This window comes from Phaeodactylum tricornutum, chromosome 14, assembly GCF_000150955.2.
Source record: "Phaeodactylum tricornutum CCAP 1055/1 chromosome 14, whole genome shotgun sequence".
NCBI classification, from domain to species: domain Eukaryota; phylum Bacillariophyta; class Bacillariophyceae; order Surirellales; family Neidiaceae; genus Phaeodactylum; species Phaeodactylum tricornutum.
The window spans coordinates 542,957-555,855 of record NC_011682.1 but is presented as its reverse complement, the minus strand read 5'-3'; the positions used below and the strand labels follow the sequence as shown (position 1 = coordinate 555,855).

Sequence of the window (12,899 nt, the reverse complement as noted above, 5' to 3'; positions counted from 1 at the left end):
GTGCCCTTGTTGGGCCAGGTCGTATTTTAGGTGTAGACCAAGATTGTCTCACTTTTCGTCCTCAGCTATAAATTTTGAGTGTATACTACCTGTGAAACGGAAGCGCTACCTTAACTTTTCTTTCTTATTCATTATTGAAGTGCGACTATGTAACAAAGCCTTTCACTCCTCAAATGATGGGATTTCGGAATCAAGAAAAGCAACCTATAGTTAACTATCATAGATGCTGTACCAATATCTCACGGTTCTTTACAAGGAAGGGATCTGGTGCTTCGACTTTGATTAACTCCTCAAAAAGTGGAATTTCGAGACATTGAGAATGCAAACACATGCGATCCGTTAGGTCGGGAGAGCCTGGGGCTTTGTAGGTTTGATCTCCAACTATGGCGTGCCCTAACAATGCGGAATGTACTCGTAGCTGATGACGTCGCCCAGTTCGAGGCTCAAGACGAACTTTTGTAACCGGTTGCCCTCTAATGGCAGCATGCTTAAGAATCACGCATCGTGTGAGAGACGGCTTGTAGTCCAGGGATGAATCCCCAACCTTCAAATATGCAGAGGCATTCGACATGCTTGGATTTATTCGCATGGCAAAATCGTGAGGAACCTGTGCGACAGAAGCATAAATGAAGAGTGTGTTTGGGTCCTCACTTTCATCGCGAAAGAAAGTCGGGAGCGACAACTCGGCACTTTTATCCTCGGGGAACAACGTTTTGTATTGAAGTTTGTTGAATACTTCTGCTGCGCGATCAAAAGGTTCAGTTTTTCCGGACGCCTTCACCTCCTTCCAACTTAAATTAAGGATATGGTCTGTTTCTGTTTTAGTAAACTGTAGCTCATTCCAAACAGTTTTCCACTCGGAATCTGATAATCGATTTTTTTTCTTTTTTTGCTCTTTTACTGTGCTGTTGCTGGAGCTGCTGAAACAAGCCATGGGCAGGCTGATATCCTCTATATGTGTCCTTCCGGTGTTTGCGACGACTCTGTCGGTATATTTCCTCCAGCCGACCCATTCGCTCATCAATGTCCGTTCTCCTCATGACCGGAATATTGCTTGGTACCGATAGGTGGCCGTGGACGAGTGCCAAATAAGTTTTTCGAGTGGACCGCTCTTCAAATGAAACTCGAGCTTGATCCGCTGCTTGCCGATTCCGAGCGACGAGAAGGATGCCTGACGTTGCGTAATCCAATTGGTGACAGGGTCTAAGCTCATTGCCTTCAATATTCCTGTAGTTTTCAAACTCGCTAACCTTTTCCAGAAGTCCCTTACTCTGAAGATTTTGGAAGGCAGGAGGAGGATACCAATAGGTTAGGAGCTTGAGTACCGTCGAAGGGTGGTGTCCATCCATTCGAAGATCCGGTGGCTTGTTCAAGGCTAGAAAATGATCAGTTTCGTACACGACCACTTTATCCTTTTCAAAGCATCGCAGCAAGTCAGACAAGGAACATTGGCTCGGCAGACCCCAACATGGATTGTCGACAACGGCTGGAAATGAATTATTGCTCGTTGCCGAGCAAATTTCCTTAATACCTCTTTTTATTTTGCCTATGAGCGAAACGTTCATTTTTCAGCGTGAATGGAAATTTCTTGGTCAGCGATCTCGACAATGCCAGAATTCACAAACGCTTGCCTGTCCTTTTTTGTTTATTCTGCACCAAGATAAGCTCCAGCTGCAGCTGAGAGTTTCAAAGGGCTTTCAAGATAACTAACTGTAAATAGGCGCGGGGCTCGGTCCATTCTCCGTAATATTTGTTGACGTGAAGCCTTAAACTTCGACGATGAATAACATCAGATTCTCGAAACTAAAAGTGACGTCCTTTTTAAGCTAGATTAAGGTTTTACTTGTTACCTCCAGGTCTACTCCCCTCTCTAGCTAGCTAGTAGAAAAACCCTACGACAAGCATATCGGGGTTCTTTATCCCTTTATCTTGGGTTTATGCTTATAAGTCTTTGTTTTACGTCTTTTATCGTATCTACAATCCTTTGGTCCCACAGACACGTTTTAGCCCGTTATCGTTGCAGTTTTCTAGTTTATCAGACCCGCTGTTCTAAGCTGAGGTAGCGGGATCAAAGGTAGGGTGATTCGTTGTGATTTGAGTGTTTGAAGTGATCGCCAAGTCCGATAGTGCCTGGGGAGGTAAAGCTAAAATACCTGGCTCTTCATGTCATTGTTGAGTCGCCGAAGCCTGCAGAGGCCTGGAATATACTGCCAGTTTCTTGTTATGGTCCATGTGGTAGACATGTTGATTGGTAACTGGGTTTCGTATCCGTCTAACGGTCTGAAACGAGGCAAAATCTCCTTGGTGGGACGCTTCCATGGATCTCTTCATCTACCAAAGAAGGTGCATTGCACAAGAATTTATTGTTTGCTAAAAGCTCGGATCCAAGCTTTATCCATTTGTGGATGATAAGTAGTTTGTTTGCATGGAACATTTACTTATACAGCAACAATTATCGGACTTGTACCAAACGGTAATCGTGGATCCTCCACTCTGATAGATATCAGCCAAATATCTCGTATTATGGGTTGCGACATGAAAATGGTGTTCGTCGCGTTTTATTGAAATGGTTCTCAAACGGTATTCAGTATCGATATCACTTATATAGGTATTTATGTGGTGTTCACATGTGATGTTATCAGTGATCAATAATTCTGGGGTTCATTTGGTGCAGAAAGAACACTGAATGTTGTCAAACCAGCTTTCGAAGTTTTATGAAATTTAAGACAGGTGAAGAAGGAGAAAGTTGACCATGGCAGCTGCCTTAGCTCAAGTTCGAAATGTTTTACAAGCAATCAGCATTGTTGATGTTGAACAATGTGATGCTATCACGGATTCGATTACGTCTATGGATGTTTTCGAGATCGCAACGGATGATTTCATCAAGGACATGTGTAAGAACATCCGTCGTCCCGGGGGTACGCTTCCAAATCCTAACGCAGAACAACCTGGAGCTCCGGCAATGATTCCTCGCAATGGTGCAGCAATTTCACCCACTGCGGAGGAGCGCCTTGTGTTATTGGCATACTATGTTTGTCATCTCAAGCGCACTTCTCGGCCTTATCCGGCTCAGTTCAATGCGGCGCGTATTTTCTCGATGATCGAGATTAAGAAGCCTGAGAACGAAGACAAAGAGTTAGCGAAAGACCTTGTTGCTCCTGGACAAATTGAAGACCTGAAGAAAATCCGTGATGCCTTTGAAAATATTGCGGAATATTTGCTCCAAATTCAAGGAACAACGGGAGTTCCATTGGCTTATGTCATTCGTGAAGACAAAGAAGTTCCTGAAGGTCCGGATAACAACCATCTTGGTTTGCACTTTGCTCACATTATTAGGGACCGACTAATCAGTCAAAGATTATGACGCGTGCTGAAGGTGATCTTGAGTCAAAGTTTTACAACGGAGAGTGTCGTAACTTTACTTTTGAACGTTTTGCTGAGATTCATCAGCAAGTTCATACAGATCTGGAAGAGTTTGGAGAGCCATTAACAGAGGCTGCAAAAGTTCGGAAATTTTTGAAACGTATTCAGGCATTGTTTCTCAATTCTGCAATTGCCACTGTTTGTGCTAACCCATCTTTGAAAAATGATTTTGAATCCACAGTGAATTTCCTCAGTGAGTTTATTGAAGAACAAAATCAAGCTCAGCTTCGGAATATTTTGTCAGGTCAATCTGGTTGTGGTCAAGGACGAGGTAAAGGATCAGTTCGTGGTACGAAAGGTCGCGGTGGACGCGGTGATAAAGGTGTCTTCAACAAAGGTTCTACCAAGGGTATGGTGGATAAGTATTATACCTTTGATGAATACAAGAGTATGAATGCTGAACAGAAGCGTCACTTACATATGTTACGTCAAGAAGCTGGTGGTAAACGCAATGCTTCTACTGTTGATTCTCAGAAAAAGGAGGATGACAAGAAATCAAAGATGAGTTGTGACAACTTACTTCGAAGTCGTCAGCAGGTCGGAACATGTTGCAGAGAAGTTCAAATATGTTGGTGGTATCAACACGTTCTATTTCTATACAGTCACTGGAGAGTGCATTTATATCACATGCGGAGTTAGATTCTCACGCGGATACTTGTTGCGTCGGAAAGAAGGCTTATATATTTCACGAAACCTCTCAAACGGTTGATGTTTCTGCATTTTTATCTACATTGGGACAAGCCCGGTCTGTACCAATTGTCTCTGCTGCTCTTGCATATGATCATCCTTACACATATGAGACTTTTATTTTAATTATTCATCAGGCCTTGCACTTTCCTACTATGGAACATAATTTGTTAAATCCAAATCAGCTCCGGTTAAATGATGTGCAGGTCCATGATTGTCCAAGATTTTTACTTGAAAACCCCACGGATTTGTCACATTCGATTTATTTTCCGAAGGAGAATCTTAAATTGCATCTGCAATTAGATGGTGTGATTTCGTATTTGCCAGTGCGAAAGCCGTCTCCGGAGGAGTTTCGAAATTTTCACAAGTTGAGTCTCACCTATGACAATCCCATTTGGGATCCTTATTCGACGGATTTTCCTCATCAGGAGGAGAAGTATACCAATAGCAAAGGTGTTTTGGTATCAAGTCAATCCGGTCATGCAAACATTCAAATGGTTTTGTCACACGAAAGTACAGTATCAGTTGTGTTGTCTAGTATTTCGGTGTCACTCAATGAACAGCATTTTGTCGAAGCACTCGAAAAGACATGTATTGTGAGTGTTGCTCAGTTGTCGAATTACAGGTACAGAGTTACTCCTGAAGAGTTAGCCAGACATTGGAATAGCGGTTTATCTGCAGCGAAACGAACTTTATTGGCTACGACTCAGAGAGGAGTCAAGGATATTGCCAGTCATACTCTAACACAGAGAGTCAAGCCAACTACCAGTCAGCTCAGATACCGACATCTCCGTACAAGTGTGTATACGGATACAATGTTTTCTTGTGTAATGTCTTTGAGCGGAAATACCTGTCCCCAGATTTACGTCAATGATCTTGATTGGACATGTGCTTATGCTATGAAGTCAAAAGGTAATGCTCATGAGCAGACCGCTTTATTTGCGGAATCCCGCAAATAACCGCAAATAGCTTGTTTGCGGTGAATTTGAAACCTTAAATGCGGTTATTTGCGGAACCCTAGGAATAACCCTAAATTGCCCTAGGTTTCTCCATGTTTACTGTATTTTTGACTGTACTTTTATTCCCGAATGAGGGCCAAAAGGGCCTTAAGATCATTGTACTACTAATAAAGTAAAATGCCTTCAAGGGAAGAGTCTGTGAGATCTTGTTGAGTGCTGTCTTTCTATTGGTTTATGACCAAAAAGTCAGACTCCACTGTCGCTGTGTTTGGAAATGTTGAGGCCAGCCCACCACTCAATTCCTGAACAAGCGGGAACCGTCCATGTGTCGCTGCCCAACTGTCTGAAAAGTTGTGCTTCCGACTGCAGGAGCAGAGCAATACCTCTTGGAATATTGGCTCTTCTCAATATGCTCGAAGAAAAGTGCTGAACTCCTGGCTGAGCTGGTCAATTTCTTCGTCTGTAAATGTCCATTGCAGTTGGGCTCAATGCATCTGAATGTTTTTGACAAATGTTCTAATGTTGGTTGCCGCTAGCTTATATGGAAGTATAGGTGGTAACTTTGTATCAAATTCTTCATTGCCACTACTAACAACTGCAATGTGATGGCAATACTCAGGCAAGGACATTGGTGTTGAACAAAGCACAAAAAGTCTTTCAGAGATCACACTAGCTATGTTGTCATATCAAATACAGTAGTAGGATTGTGGGCCACTTTGGGTTCGAGTTATATTTTTGTACTAGCTCTACGTGGATGAAGCTAAGTTGCAGTTAACTTAGTACTTTAGTATGCGGCGATTTTGAAACCTTATTTGCGGTTATTTGCGGAAATCAGGCCAAAACACCGCAAATAAAGCGGTCTGCTCATGAGACATTGGATTTGTTGTTTCATCGAGAAGGTGTTCCAGCGGAGATTATTTCCGATGGCGCGAAAGAATTGGTGCAGGGTGAATTCAGACGGAAGGTTCGTGCTGCAGGATCTCATGCTAGACAGATTGAACCTTACTCACCGTGGTTGAATTGAGCTGAGACTGCAATCAGAGCATTGAAATGCATGACTAACATGGCTATGGAAAACTCATCTGCACCATTATATTTATGGGATTTTTGCCTGGAGTTGCAAAGTATGATTTGATCGTCAATTGCTCATAACATTTATGCATTGAATGACGATGTACCGAACACGGCAGTGTTGGGTGATACTACAGATATCAGTCACTTGTGTGAATTTGCTTGGTATGATTGGATATGGTATTTGGACCCAGTCGACTTTCCGGAGGACAAACGGAATCTAGGTCGCTGGCTTGGTCCTGCGTATGACATTGGTGATGTTATGTGTGCGCGTATACTTGTTCGAAGTGGTCAAGTGGTATCTCGAACTTCTTACTTGCCACTTTCTACAGCTGATCTAAATTCCAGGGTGGTGCAATTAGACAAGTCCTCATTTGACGCAACTTTGAACTATAATAACTTTGATGAAGCCATTGCCCCTGTGTTTCCTGAAAAGTATAATGTATTTTGCGCTCATTCAGATGATTCGACAGGTGACGAGCCGACAATGCCTCAAGCAGACGAGTTAGATCATGAAGCTTTTGATGAATACCTTGATGCTCAAGTTGTGTTACCGTACAAGGACATTGCTACCACTGGTACAGTCATTGCGCGTAAGAAGGATCGCAATGGTAATATGGTCGGGAAATCTCATCCCAATCCTGTTTTGGATACGAGAGTTATGGAAGTCCAGTTCCCAGATGGTAATGTGCAGGAATTTGCTGCTAATGTTATTGCGGAACATTTATATTCGCAGGTGGATGATGAAGGTTGCCGGTTTCTAATAGTAGATGAGATCATTGATCACAGGATGGAAGGATCGGCAGTCGCCCCTGACGACATGTATTATACGGACAAACATGGTGTGAAACGCATAAGAAGGACCACTAAAGGCTGGGCATTATTATTGCAATGGAAGGACGGATCTACAACTTGGTTTCCTCTTAAAGATTTGAAAGAATTGAATCCAATTGAAGTCGCCAAATATGCCATTGCTAACAAATTGCTTCATGAGCCAGCTTTTGCTTGGTGGGTACCGGATGTATTGCAGAAACGTGATCATATTATTTAGCGGTAAAGACGAGATACCTTAAAAGGACTCACAAGTTTGGTATTTGTATGCCGAAATCGGTCAAGCAAGCTCTCGAGATTGACCGAGATACTAACACTTCTTTGTGGTCGGATGCAATCAAGAAGGAAATGACAAATGTTATGCCAGCATTTAAAATTCTCGATCAGGATGCTCCTAAATCAGTTGCTCATACATGGATACCATGTCACATGATATTTGATATCAAAATGGATTTTACTTGCAAAGCCAGATTCGTCGCCGGGGGACACGTTACAGATCCGCCGAGTTCGATTACATATGCCAGTGTTGTTTCGCGCGATAGTGTTCACATTGCTTTACTCATCGCATCTTTGAATTTGTTGGATAAACTTGGAGCTGATGCGCAGAACGCTTATTTGAATGCTCCAGTTCGCGAAAAGGTATATACAACATGTGGTCCAGAGTTCGGAAAGTCAATGGAAGGTTGTTATGCACTTATTGTTTGTGCGTTATATGGTTTGAAGTCGAGTGGGGCAGCATGGCGTGCTCACTTAGCTGCGACAATGGAGGAGTTGCATTTTATCTCTTGTCTTGCAGATCCAGATGTTTGGCTTAGACCAGCTCAGAAACATGATGGTACGAATTACTTTGAGTATGTGCTTATTTATACCGATGATTTCCTATGTATCAGTACAGATCCGAAGAAGATCCTGGATTCGATTGGTATGCATTTTAAACTCAAGCCTGAATCAATTAAGACACCCGAGGCATATTTGGGAGCAAATCTTGGATGTTTTACGCTTCCCGATAATCCATCGAAACAGCGATGGTCAATGAGTTCCACGAATTATGTGAAACAGGCAGTTGCAAATGTTGAAAAGGATTTGGATGAAGTTGGAAAACGTTTATCTACAAAGATTACGTCACCTATGTCGTCAAATTATCGACCGGAACTCGATGTTTCCCCTGTGTTGGATGCAGAACGTGCTAACTATTTCCAGTCACAGATAGGAGTTTTGAGATGGGCAGTTGAAATTGGTCGCATTGATATAATGTGTGAGGTGTCTATGCTCTCATCTTTTCTCGCGATGCCGCGTGAAGGACATTTAGCTGCAGTTTTTCATATTTTCGGATATTTGAAGTCACATCACAAGTCTCGATTGGTATTTGATGATTCTTATCCGGTGATTGACAACAGCTTTAACGATGATGCGGATTGGACAGATTTTTACGGTGATGTTAAAGAGCCTATTCCACCGAATGCTCCAGAACCACGTGGTAAGGTGGTGGAGATTATAGCTTTTGTTGACGCTGACCATGCGGGAGACCGTGTTACTCGTCGTTCTCGAACAGGTGTTTTGATTTATATCAATCGTTCTCCGATTATGTGGTTCTCGAAGCGTCAGAATTCAGTTGAAACGTCTACTTTTGGTAGTGAGTTTGTTGCATTAAAGATTGCTACTGAGATGATACAAGGTCTACGATACAAGTTACGTATGATGGGTATTCCTATTGATGGTCCGGCTAAAGTTCTTTGCGACAATATGTCGGTTGTATACAATACTACGGCACCAGAATCAGTGTTGAAGAAGAAAAGTAACGCGATAGCGTACCATTTCGTACAAGAGAATGTTGCCATGAAAGTGATCAAGATTGCATATGAACCATCAGAATCAAATTTAGCGGATATACTTACGAAGGTTCAAACAGGTCCAGTGAGACAGGCTATCATACGAAGTATTTTATGGTGATTCAAGTTACAAGAAGGGTTTGCCGACTTTCCCGTTCTCAACAGGTTCAATGTTGGGACAAATTGCATTTGCATTATATTTGTCATTGCATGCAGTGTCGAAGTTTTATTTTTATTTGGTTCCCTATTTTTCCCATTGTGGTTTTGAGGGGATACATTTCGGCAAGATTATGTTCATGGTCTCAATGTGAGGGGACTAGAAAAACCCTACGACAAGCATATCGGGGTTCATTATCCCTTTATCTTGGGTTTATGCTTATAAGTCTTTGTTTTACGTCTTTTATCGTATCTACAATCCTTTGGTCCCACAGACACGTTTTAGCCTGTTATCGTTGCAGTTTTCTACTAGTAGAGAAGTATGCGGGCCAATGAAAATGCTGCAAATTGGACATGGTTTGGCTAGAGGGGATTGGGAAGGACTTTTATTGACCTACGTTACACTACATGAATAGCGCGATTTTGATGTTGAAATTATCTTGGTCTCCTGGGGCACCTCAAATAATTTGACTCTTGCCTAAAGAACAAGTAGTGCTGCGATTCACAAAGTAATTATGTTGCAGTTATTATTCTAAGCTGTAAAATCTCGCCGAAATAAAATATGGAGAACGCCAAAGGATGCAAAGACCTTTGGCAGCGAGACTCATGGTGGTTGACATTTTTATATCTAGCAAGTTTCTATCTTCAAGGGCTGAACAGTGAAGGAAAAACATTAGCACCTCCGCGATTGAAAGAAGACATGCGCCGCTACGAGTTTCAACCTGACTTTTATTCACAATCAGTCGAAATGAAGTAGAAAACATGACCGGAACGCAATAAGTGTCTGATTGCAGAAGCAGCTAATACGCTTCTGCCCTGTACCCTTAATTCACTATCTAGAAGTAGTTTCGCAGCTAAAACGAAGTTTACATTCGAATTAAGACCTCTCTCCCAAATGGCTATTGTTTCACGTTATCGTCACCCAAATCCGAATTTCTTCTATTCAAAAATTACAATCTGTGTATGCTCCATATGACTTTATGCAGACTGCATGGCTAATTCAAAAGTATCTCTTAGATGCACCTACTAGGATAAGTTTAGCTGGACAATGAATCCTTGATCTTGTCTTTTGCACTGATTGCAGCTTCCTTGGCTTTTTCGAAAAGGACCGAAGCACCTTCCTTTGTCTTCTGGGCAGCCTCCTTCCCGAGGTCTTTGGCCTTGTCGGCAGCTACATATCCCAGCTCCTTCGCCTTGGCAGCAGCTTCTTGACCTTTTTCATGTATCTTTTCCTGGGCAGATTCCATCATTGGAGCAGCCTTTTCCTTACCCTTTTCGTAAACTTCTTTGGATTTTTGTTGAAACTGTTTCGTAGCATTCTCCATCATAGGCTTGCCCTTTTCCATTGCTTCATGACCTTTCTCCTTGACCGTTTCGGCTGCTTGTGCTACATAGGGTTTTCCCTTTTCTACGGCTTCTTGGCTCTTTTCCTTGGCCTTTGATGCCATCCACTCGGCGTTTTCCTGAGCCATCTCCATAACTGGCTCACCCTTTTCCTGTGCCTTCATGTATGCTTCCTCACCATATTCCCTAGCCTTCTCGTAAGCGTCGCCACCGCGGTCCTTGGCCTTCTCGTACGCTTCCTCCCCGTGCTCTTTTGTAGTCTCCATAGCCGACTTCGCCTTTCTTTGTGCAGAGTCGACCGTGTCGTTTGCCGTTTCGACAACCGACTGACCCGTTTCTTTGGCCTTTGCTTTCATGTTCTCAGCATGTTCTTTAGCCTTATCGTATGCTTCCTTTCCATGTTCCTTTGTACTTTCCATCGCTGATTCAGCCTTGTTTTTTGCTGGCTCTACTTTTCCTTTAGCTGCTTCGGCTAATGACTCGCCCTTTTCTTTCGCCTTCGAATAAGCCTCATCACCGCGTTCCTTGGCCTTCTCATACGCTGCCTCTCCTTGTTCTTTTGTGGTCTCCATCGCGGACTCGGCCTTCTTTTGGGCAGGCTCGGCTTTCTCCTTCGCTTTTCCGGCAACATCTTTGGCACTTTCGACGCCGCGGTCGACCCATTCTTCACCCATTGAAGTCGCCTCCTGACGGACGCCTCCGGTCCCCTGTGTGTCTTTGTTTTGTTCAGCTTGCGAAAAGCGAGCGACGTGTTGAACCATGGGGCGCTGGGCGTGAAGGACTCTCCCTGCTGCGATACAAGTTGCGCTTTTTAGTAAGTGGGGTCCGTGATAAGTTCTACCTGCTTACGAGTGTATTTGTAGAATACGACGAAAGAGTAGAAGTTGGGGGGAAAGCCTCGTAGAGGCTCCGATTGTTTTAATCGGTAGGTTTTTAGATTGAGATTGTGAGACTAAAATATAGATTCCAAAATGAAACCTTTTGTGTTGGAAACAGAATGTACGAACGTAGAAACCCCGTAGCCAATGTACTGGCTATCGAACCATTGACATAGTTTTTGTCGAGATGATTGGATCACCTATGTGATCGCCAAACCATCGAGTTCGGATGGTGCCAACAGTATCTGTTGACAACTTTCATCTAGGGAAACCGTATGGTAATCAGGAATATTTCGTTCCTAGCATATCAGGTTTGATAAGACGAGTCGTCTTATACGCCTCATGCAACGGAACCAGAGTTGTGTATGTTGCAAACATTTGGGTGCATAACGCAAATATTTGGTTTCCTATGAGACGCTTCGTATTTTCCTCCGGCATGCCACACACGGGTAATGAACCCGACGAGGACAGTCGTCTGGCCACTGCGTCTGTCCTACGACAGAGCCAGGAAAAAGGAAATGGCAACGAGGCCAAGATCTAGAGCTAGTGAATCCTAGATAGATGTTCCAACAAACAATGCTAAGGCTAAGCAATTCTATCTACAACGTAGTATCAAATTGTAGCATTGTGTGGCTATAATTTATCACTCCCTTCAATCTTGTAGTCCGGGAGTACAAAATCCGGGCGAAAGATTGGTTCCAAAAAATTTGAAAAGCGAAGGTCTTATTGCCCTTGGGTCAATAAAGTATGTGACGAACGAGGAATTTGTGTTGTGGACCAGGTAGGCATTTCGTCAACGTGTCGGCCAAATTTGAGCCGGTAGGTTCATGTGCGATCCGCATTGCCCCGCTAGCAATGCTTTCGCGAACCTTGTGATAAGAAATAGCATTATGCTTTTTCTTGAGTACGGACGAGGGAATCGTCGCACTGGTGACAACACTCATGTTGTCACAAAATACATTTGCGGGACCGTCAATAGGTATACCAAGGACACGTAGGTTGTAACGCAATGTAATGATCATTTCGGAAGCGATGCGCATAGCAACAAATTCAGATCCGTAAGTCGAGGCTTCGACTGTGTTTTGTCTCTTAGAGTACCAACGAATTGGTGTGCCATTGATAAAAGCGAGTATGCCCGTAGTGGAACGTCGCGTGACGTGGCAATCTGCGTGGGCAGCGTCGACAAAGACAGAAACTTGCACAGCGCGCCCTAAAGGTGGGGGCATATCCGGGGGCAATTCTTCTTGTGCGTCGGGGTATTGTTCTTTCCAAGAAGGGTTGACAAAGTTAATATGCGAAAAATCGCGCGTGTGCGGGTCGCAGACGAGTTTGGAGTTCAGGTGACGTTTGAGGTAACCGAACATGCGAAGGACAGCATTATAATGTCCGATACGTGGTCTTGCATTGAAGCGAGACATTAAACCGACTTCTTGAGTGATGTCGATCCGACCGAGTTCCGACGTCCATAGTAGAATGCCAATTAGGCTCATATAGTAGTTCGTGCGGTCATCGGTGAGGTAACCCGATGTATCTAACTCAGGGTGATATCCGTGAGGAAGCGGGGTCACGATGCGACTGCTGCTAGGCAGTTTTTCACCGAGCGTCTGCTCGATGTTGAGAATTGCGTTTGTTAAGTACTGTTTTGCAGACATGTACCACGCTTTGGTGCCATCGTTAAATGTATGCACTCCGGTGGTTGCCCCCAGAAATGTTCTGGGTGC

The 12,899-nt window shown here is 43.5% G+C and overlaps 2 protein-coding genes across 2 annotated transcripts; both read right to left on the bottom strand.

The window, feature by feature from the left end:
* Nucleotides 1–217: 217 nt before the first annotated feature.
* On the bottom strand, nucleotides 218–1,682 carry PHATRDRAFT_47695 (predicted protein; the record flags this gene model as incomplete). Its single annotated transcript, XM_002181896.1, has 2 exons — nucleotides 902–1,682; nucleotides 218–810 (listed from the first exon to the last, which is right to left on the bottom strand). Exons 1-2 carry the CDS (start codon nucleotides 1,563–1,565, stop codon nucleotides 218–220), a joined length of 1,257 nt encoding a protein of 418 aa, XP_002181932.1. The 5' UTR covers nucleotides 1,566–1,682.
* An 8,311-nt stretch (nucleotides 1,683–9,993) lies between these two features.
* On the bottom strand, nucleotides 9,994–11,061 carry PHATRDRAFT_47694 (predicted protein; the record flags this gene model as incomplete). The annotated part of the gene is made up of 1 exon (XM_002181895.1): nucleotides 9,994–11,061. The coding sequence occupies one exon, from the start codon at nucleotides 11,059–11,061 to the stop codon at nucleotides 9,994–9,996; it is 1,068 nt and encodes a 355-aa protein (XP_002181931.1).
* Between the last annotated feature and the right edge of the window lie 1,838 nt (nucleotides 11,062–12,899).